Genomic DNA, 8772 nt, shown 5'->3' with positions numbered 1-8772 from the left:
AGTACCTCGCAGCTCAGCCCTGGCTGGTGCCTGGCGGGCGGGACTCCTCACCGCGTCTTCAGACCAGGAAAGTTGTGTGAAAGTCTATTACCACGAAAAACACAGTGCCCCACGGTTGCACTGGACAAAGTGTGATTTCAATTATGCTATCAGTGGTAAAAAATTCCTAGAAGTTGATCAACAAAATGCAGGGGTTTTTTCCTCACTAAACCTTTCCTGGTAATTATCATTTGCACAGATACTGGGCAAACTCTGGTCCCGTCTTTTAAAATACTCTTGCTTCCTTTCTCAATCAAACATTGCAACTCTGAATAAAGTGCAGCACGCCAAGGAATCCCAACAGGTGAGCTGTTGAGTTTTATAATTTGAGGAAAAAATTATCACATCCAGAATTTACTCCACTGAGACTTTATGGACTTCAGACTTCTTGTTTAACCAAACGCTGACAGTGTGGGTATGAAGATTTGAGAAGAATATTGGGTAGAGCCCGCATGGATGAAGATGGAGCTCTCCTGACTTGTCTTTCCATGACTGTGGAATGACCCCTTGAAGGGTATTGGATCAGCAATAGAAGTCAGGAAAATTATGCAGGTAATATAGGAATAAGAGTTGGATGGGAAACCAAACGCACCTGAGCACTTTCTGGGGACCTGGGGTTTCGCCTCAGCTTCAGCTAACAGGATTCGTTGCTCTGGAATATCACATGAGTTTGGAGCTACTTCACAAGGCTCTGGGCTGAAAGGCAGCGTGCGGGGCGCGGATCTCGCCCCTCACCTGTGACTCCCCTTCACCTCGGAATGCTGCCCCTTTAACGCCACCCGTTATCCATCATTTTACGTGTCTCGGCTGTTGGGTGAAACGTGGCAGACAGTGGAGGCCGGGGCACCTGCGGGTTCGGGCGGCTCGGAGGCAGCGGGGGCCGGGCAGCTCCTGCCCCTCACGCAGCACCCGCGGGGGCTCCGGGTGCGCGGACAGGAACAAGGCCGGGCGCTGCCGCCCCTCACCCTGCGGCTCATCCCCGCCGAGGGGCTGAGGAGCAGCTCCCGGTGCCGTGCTCCTGCCTGGGTGCCCGATGGGAGACGCTCCCGCCGCGCCCGCCGCTAAGACAGCCCGGACATGGGCGTGCGAAGGTGCTCGTGGGATCGGGGCAGAGCCTTGGGGAGTGCAAAGCCCGCCAGGACCCGGGCCTCGGGCCCGGTCCGACGTGCTCAGCCCGGCAGGTGCTGGGACAGTCAGCGAGCCGGGACTGGCAGCCTGTCCCGCTGAGGGCAGAGCATGTCCCGTGAGCTTTGCAGCCCCTCCGGGGCGAGGAACTGCCCTCGCTTCCCGTTCCGGTTCCAAGAGACCTCAGAGGAAAGCTCTCTATCAGCGGGAAGCGATAGGTGGCGGCGGGCCCGGCGCGCCTCTTGCCCTGGACAAGAGGAGCCCCTGAAACACCCGAGCTGGCCCAGGCCTCTGGGTAAGGATTCGCCGCCAACGACATTGAATTAACAAATACTACCAACATCCCCCCTAAATAAACCATAACAAGCACCAGAGACACAAAGGAAACCCCCAAGCTTACCAACCAACCACACCCTGCAGCTGCCGCTGCAACCAGCCCAGCGCCCCGTAAAGGGCAGCGGCTAGATACAACTGCCAACCCCCCCTAAAACAAAGCACAACCCTAAAAATAAAACAAATTCTATCATAAATTCCTACTCGGCCTCTCTCCTGGGCTGGGCTCGATTTACTGCGCGGGGGAGTGCACAGGGCCGAGCACCCCAGCAGAGTCAGTGCCGAGAGTGCTCTGGGTCGCTTCAATGCAAAATTCGTGCCCTCGCCTTATTCCCCCGGCGAGGGGCTTTGCGTGGTCCCGTGGAGTGTCGGGAGTGGGTGCTGGTGGGCCAGACTGCTCAGGCAGCCCTGCATGGCCCCATGTCCCGCCCTATCTCTGGACCTTGGGCGAATCCTGGTTCCCGTGAAGGTGGCGGCCAGCTGGACTTGTCGTGTGGTCACTGACTCCGAGAAAAGGCGATGCGCCAAAGGTGTCCAAAGGTGTTTTCGTTGTCCACCCCCCTTCCACCTCCCCTTTAACACTTGTTACTGCCCTCGGTGAATTGAAATAACCAAGTGTCAAGCGCTGTTCATCCGTTTTCATTGCTGGAGAGCGGTGCAGGGAGGTGTCCTTCCCGAGAGCAAAACGGGGCCAGGTGAGACATCCGTGCTGGACAAATATTGAAAGAAGGGAGTTTGCGACACAGGCGGTGGTGCCCAAGTGCGGTGCGGCGGCCCAGGTTCCGCTTGTACATGTTCCTGGTTTTTGCAGATTTCCTTTTGTAATATCTTGGGCAACCCGAGAGGAACCTTCCCGCACCTCAGGCGGTTCCTTCGGAGACGGTACTCATCTCCCAAAGGCAAATGTACGAATTGGAATCGTTCATCTTTAAAGGCATCACTGCAGCAGGGATGAGGGCTGAGTCCGGCACAGCGAGGGAATCGCTCCTGCCGGGTGTCGCATCGAGCGCTCAGGAGCCGGGGAGCGATGTTCCATTACCTGCGCACCCCAGCGCACGGGCAGAGCGCTGCCCGCGCCTGTCGTGGGGGTCTCCCTGCATCGTTTTCCTCCCTGGGGCACTGCTCCCAAATTTTCCAATGATCTGCTAGATCTGGCCGGTTTCAAGACCGGTTTCCGAGCCCCCAACAGTTTGGAAACAGTGGCTTCTCAAAATATCCCTCCGCTTCCCTTTGCAACTTGCTCCCTTCGCCGTCGGTCCTGACGGAGCTGCCTCTCAGGGACAGACAGACCGCACAGACTGACTTCCCAGGCTACCTGCCTGAGTTTTGTGGCTCGGTGGTGTCGTGCCACCTCCCCAGTGTGGCATTCGCATCACACCGTGCGCCAGAGCTGAGCAGGCACCGGCAGCCCTGGGGGAAGGGGAAAGATTGCCATGGTTAAATGAACTGGGCTCCCCAGTCCCTCTGGGCATTTGTTGCTCTTGGATCAACAGGAGAGATCCTCTTCTCCTCTTTCTTACCCCTTAAGACCTTCAGTAAGGCTTTCGGGAGGATGCTCCACCACGGCGTTAAGGAGGGGTACCCTGGCCTTGTCATGCTCTCGAGGAGAGGGACATACCGTGGTCAAAACGCTGCGCTGGGAGGAGGCTGGTGGCAGAGGTTTTGGGCAAAAGAGCCTGTTTGGGGGTGTTACTCCCCTTCACGATCCGATGGCACTTAGCCTGTCTGACCTGGGGGAAACTTTGCAAGGCGGGTGGATGTGGCTCTGAGTGTCTCGAGCGGGAGCAGCGGGGTCAGGAGCCACTCGACATGGTTTGCTCATCGGCTTTCAAGTGTCTGGCTCCAGCCAGAAAGTGGCATGAGCAAGGACTCGCCACCATGGGTGATGACTCCTTGGGAGGGAGGGAACAGAGCCAGCTCTGTGGCCAGGAAATTCCCCCGAATTCACCTCGGTGTTGCTAGGGATTTGCTTTCTTCATTTTCAGTGTGTTTTGCGGTAGGTGTGACATGGATTTGAGAGGGATGCAAGGTATATGTTAGATTTATACTTGTGCTTCTGTCTATGGTGCTCTGCCCGTAGCGATCATTCCCTGGCTGCACTCAAATCCACTTGCTTTTGAAAAAGGAGATTCCTCTGCGTTGCACGGGGCCAAGGTGGGGAAGGAGCAGGCTCCCGTTCAGGTGTGTCCCAGCGGGACAAGAAGGGTCAGGAGCTCAGCCCCTGTTCCCGGCTCTGCACAGGCCTGGAGCCCGGGCTGCTGGAGGGGAGCGGGCACCGCAGCTCGGCAGAGCAGCACAGCTGCGGCACCGGCTGTGGGTAACCTGGCGGCTCTCGGGGGCCGTGGGGCTGCTGGGGTGGCCGGGGACTCTCCCGGACCACCCAGCCTCTCCATCCCGCCCAGCAGCCTCAAGGGCTGGCCACGACAAGTCCCTGGCCTCCCACCAGCGCCTCACACCCATCTACCATGGAGTGGCAAAGCATTTAATCCAGCCAGCGCTGAGGAGGGCAAAGGAGGGACAGGGATGCTCTCAGGGGGCAGCGCGACCCCTTGGGGAGCCCCGGGGCGGGGAAGGGAAAACATCTCTGTCGGTGCGGTGTCGAAGCTGTGTTTGCTCTCCCAGGTGGGTCCCTGTCGGCTCAGCGGAACAGGGCTGCTCGGGAAGAGTGACCCGAGGGTGAGCGATGCCTCTGCCAAGATACAGCTGGGAACGCCGAGGGGCCTCCTGGCCGCCGTGCTCGGTGCCACTCGGAGCTGTCCCCACCAGGCCACCGGGCAGCGAGCCTGGGGGAAGCCAGCCTTGTGCCCCGGCCGCACGGAGTGCCAGCAGCAGCTCTGAGCGGTGTGAGCACCATCACAGCCCACGGGACCCAGGGAAGGGATAATTGCCCGCACTCGACGCTCGTGAGACCGCATCTAAGACTTGCGGGCATTTTTGGGACAGCCGGTGCAGCAAACAGTCGTGAGGGGCGAAGGGCTGACGAGGCAGGGGAAGCTGGGGCAGCTGCCTGGGGCGGGAGGGCTCTCCTGGAGCGGGGCTGGCTCATCCTGGGGCAGAGGCAGTGTCGGGGGCACTCCGCAGCGCTGCGGGGATGCGCATCCAGCAGCCTGGCTCTGGACAGAGTGCGTGGTGACAGATCGAGGGATGGCGGGCGTGAATGGAAACAGGAGTCCGGACGCACTCATCCCAGGCCCCTCCGAGGTCCCCGGTCCCGCCCCGCGGGTGGACGTGAACGGGGAATTGCACTGGCATGGCATCGCCCCTGTAACGGGACATTCCCACAGTTTCCCCTTTCGGGCACGGTGGGAGCAGTCCCACGGCCACGCGTGGGCGGTTCCTGACTTCGCGCACAGGTCTCCGCCTTCCCTTCTCGCTCCTTTCGCGTGGGCCGTCTGCAGGCGGGACTTTCCAAGAAGCGGTTCTTGCAAAGCTCTTTGTTCCCTCCCGTGACTCACGCGTTTCCCTGCCCTTATCACGGCGATGTCAGCGGCTTTGAAGTCCGGTCATTTATTACCTTCCCGGAGCTGGCCCTGTCTTGCTCTGCTGATAGACCCGGGGACGTTTCCACGCGGAGTTTGATCTCTGCCCGCGCTGGTGGCACGCTGGAAAGTCACTTTCGATAAACCTCGACAGACTCTGCCGGACAAACTATTGCAGCGCTAATGACAGAGATAATCCTCTCCTAATCTGGCGGGTAATCCATTTCACCCTAGTGAGAATTTTTAAGGCTTTAATCAGTGAGAGTCTGTTAGGGAATTATTAACAGAGCCTCTGCCGAGCGAGCTCGTCCAGAGAGGAGCAATGGGAGTGGGAAAAGGGAGAACGCAACGGGGCCCGATGAGGTCAAAATCGATGCACGACCAGGCCCGAGAGCTGACGTGATGAATTTTGATGTTGCGATAGAATTGCCTTCAGTTCGAACGCCACGAAAAACCCGCGCCATCGATTCCCCTATGCCCGCTGTGACAGCGGCTCTGCTGGCGGCGGGGACCGGCACTCCCGGGGGAGCGGGAGAAGCGCTGGGGGTAAGACGTGCAGGGGTGACGCTTCCCGGTGCCGAGAGGGAGGCCGTGCCAAAGCCCAGAGGCGCGTTTCGGTAGCGGCGCTTGAGGAGAGGTGCCGAGGCGCTCCGGGGCCCCTCGCTCGACGTGCGGGGCCGCCGTTGGGAGCTGCGGCCACGGCGGTGCAGGGCGGTGCGGAGCTGTGCCGGGCCGTGCGGGGCTGTGCGGGGCGGTTCCGGGCACTGCCGGGCAGTGCGGGGCTGTGCCGGGAGGTGCGGGGCAGTGCCGGGCAGTGCGGGGTTGTGCCGGGCTGTGCCGGGCGGTGCGGGGCGGTGCGGGGCAGTGCGGGGCTGTGCCGGGCGGTGCCGGGCAGTGCGGGACTGTGCGGGGCTGTGCGGGGCTGTGCCGGGCGGGGGCTCCGTCGGGTCCCGCCCGCCCCCTCCCGCCCGGTGCTGGGCGCCGCCCCCCGGCCGCGCGCGGGGTCCCCCGCCCTCCCCGGCGCGCTCTGATTGGCTGGCGGCGGGGCCCGGCGGCACGCGCCCGGGGATGTCGTTATAAGACCCCTCGCGTGCCGGCCCGCGGCGCCAGCGGCTCCGGCCCCTCCCGGAGAGCGGCGGCGAGGCCCGGCCCCGCCACACCGCGGCGGGCAGGGCAGGGCAGGGCAGGGCAGGGCAGGGCGGGGGCGGCCCCGCCACCGCCACCGCCGGGGCGGCTCGGGCAGCGGGCCGGAGACAGCGGCTGCGGGCGCGTCCCGGCGGGGCTGCCCCCCTGCCCCGTCCCGTCCGCGCCGGGCCCGGGAGCAGCAGCATGGAGACCGTGCTGCTGGAGCACTTCCCCGGGGGGCTGGACTCCTTCTCCTCGCCCCCCTACTTCGACGAGGAGGATTTTTTCTCCGAGCCGCCTCCGCGGGACGTGCTGGCCGCGGACGGGCTGCTGGAGCCGGACGTGGATTTCCTCAGCCGGCAGCTGCAGGAGTACTACCGCGACGGCGGCGACCCCGAGGGCGGCTACCGCTGCCCGGCGCCGGCCGCCGCCTTCCCGCCGTCTCCCGCCTCGCCCGGCTTCGCCTACGAATGCTGCGGGGCGGCGGGCGCGGCCCTGCTGTCCCCCGGGGGGCGGCTCCAGGCGCTGGGCTCGGCCAAGCGGCGGCGGCGGGTGCGCTCCGAGGCGGAGCTGCAGCAGCTCCGTCAGGCCGCCAACGTGCGGGAGCGGCGGCGGATGCAGTCCATCAACGACGCCTTCGAGGGGCTGCGCTCGCACATCCCCACGCTGCCCTACGAGAAGCGCCTCTCCAAGGTGGACACGCTGCGCCTGGCCATCGGCTACATCAACTTCCTCAGCGAGCTGGTGCAGTCCGACCTGCCGCTGCGCAGCGCCAGCAGCGAGAGCCCCAGCCAGCCCAAGAAAATCATCATCTGCCACCGCGGCACAAGTAAGTGGCGGGCCGGCACGGCCCGGCGCGGCCCGGCACCGCGCTCCGCAGGAATGCCGGCCCCGGCAATAACCCCCTGCCTCCCTTTTCCCTCCTGCCCTCCAGGATCTCCCTCTCCGAGCGACCCCGACTACGGACTCCCCCCTCTGGCCGGTCACTCGTTGTCGTGGACTGATGAAAAGCAGCTCAAGGAGCAAAACATCATCCGGACAGCCAAAGTGTGGACCCCCGAGGACCCGCGGAAGGTGAACAACAAACCCTCCGTCAACGACATAGAGAACGAGCCCCCCTTCGACTACGTGGCGTGAGGCGCCGCGCGGGTGGTCCCCGCCCCCGCCCGCTCTGTACATGCTGTATGTAGAGACCTATATTGTAAATGTAATTTAAGATTCAGACTCTAAGGGCAATCAAATTTATTTATCTATTTATTACGGAGTAGTGATAATGAGGTAGAATCGTTTGTTTTGAATATATAATTTATATAATTTATCTTGATTTTTTTAAAGATATGCAATAGGTTTATTCCACCAGCACCTTTTTTTTTTTTTTTATTTTAATGGGGGCAATACGTCAGAACCTGTGAAAATAATTTATTGCCGCACGTGGACTCTCCTTGTGTTTGTTAATAATAAACCCGAATTGTACGTTGTGGAGCAGTATATTTGTGGGAAGCGGCTTCCGAGGGTCCCGCCACATCCCGAGGAAGCCTTGCAATGAACGCCTGGACCGGTGTCCAGGCGGGCTGAGCCCCAAGGCTCATGGCACCCTCAGCCCAGATGCTGGCCCCACTCTGCCCCACCGCTGGCTCGGGCTGCGCTTATAGCGCCGGGGGGACGGGGACGGGCGGGGACACACTTTCGCCTTCTCTCCACCCCTTTTGACGTCCTCTCCTGAAGTGCTTCCAACTGATGTCTTTGTCTACCTCTAGAAGGTCCCCTCCTTTCAGTGTCTCAGCACCGCTTGTGGTTTCCAGCTGGAAGACCCGAGCCCCCAAACACAAACCTTGCGAGGGTGTGTGTCCCCCGCCTCGTACCCCCGACCGCGCCGCCGTGGGATTGGGCGCGCTGTCCAGAGCCGCACAAAGCTGCTCCTGAAAGTTGCCGGGGAGGGAAGGACGAGGCTGGGGGCCGGGCGGGCCTGGGGCTCTGCCGGCTGCCCCGAGCCTTCCGCGGTTCTCCCACCGGCCGCGCCTTGGAAACAGCCCCCGCACCCCTCGCCCTGGGGCTGCCGCTGCGGGCGGGGGAGGGGGGATAGGGGGATGGCAAAGCCATCGTGCAACTGGTGGCAGAATCGCTCTGGTAGCCCCAGCTCAGCGTGCCCGGCTGCGGAAGGGACGGCTGGGCTGCACCTGCCCGGGGGCGAGGGGTGGGGGCGGCAGGGGCCGGGCGGGCCGGGGGCTGCGAGTGCTCCCGGCGGGAGCGGGGGGGCGGCCCCGGGCTGGGACGGGGGGCTCGGCCCGACGCCGCAGGTGCTGATTTTCCCGTGGCACCCGCGGCTCAGCCCCCGGCAGAGTCCCAGATGCCCGGCCAGGCCCGCGGCCGGAGCAGAGCTGTCCCCGCGCGGTGCCCAGGCGGATGGGAACCGCCCGGGTGAGCCAAGGTATAATTATAACTCATAATATACTGTACATCTCTCCTTCTCCTTTTTTTTTTTTTTTCCCAAACTGCCTCAAAGTGGGAGCAATATGTTGCATGCATGCTAATTGCATTAACCTAGTTAAACACATTTAGTTCCCTAGCGCGGATGGCATGGATCTATTCCAATAGCAATTAGAGGAGCTACTTACACACACAAACACGCTGAGGCTGGCCCGGGGCGGGGGCTGGGTGGGTGGGGGATCAC

General features: G+C 62.2%; 1 protein-coding gene across 1 annotated transcript; it reads left to right on the top strand.

Moving 5' to 3' along the window:
* The first annotated feature begins 6305 nt into the window (after positions 1-6305).
* Positions 6306-7791, top strand: PTF1A (pancreas associated transcription factor 1a). Its single transcript, XM_071429928.1, has 2 exons — positions 6306-6930; positions 7036-7791. The coding sequence occupies exons 1-2, from the start codon at positions 6306-6308 to the stop codon at positions 7236-7238; spliced, it is 828 nt and encodes a 275-aa protein (XP_071286029.1). The 3' UTR covers positions 7239-7791.
* Positions 7792-8772: the final 981 nt, after the last annotated feature.

Source organism: Agelaius tricolor, unplaced genomic scaffold (assembly GCF_023055355.1).
Source record: "Agelaius tricolor isolate 1412-34295 unplaced genomic scaffold, bAgeTri1.0.p SCAF_6, whole genome shotgun sequence".
Classification (NCBI taxonomy): Eukaryota; Metazoa; Chordata; class Aves; order Passeriformes; family Icteridae; genus Agelaius; species Agelaius tricolor.
Note: the sequence above shows the minus strand (reverse complement) of the source record. Positions and strands in the feature narration are given on the sequence as shown.

Bases quoted from the DNA above. Each gene is read 5' to 3' on its own strand.
- PTF1A (XM_071429928.1), top strand. From the start codon at position 6,306: ATGGAGACCGTGCTGCTGGAGCACTTCCCCGGGGGGCTGGACTCCTTC. The intron at 6,931-7,035 runs GTAAGTGGCGGG...CCTGCCCTCCAG, and splicing joins CATCTGCCACCGCGGCACAA to GATCTCCCTCTCCGAGCGAC.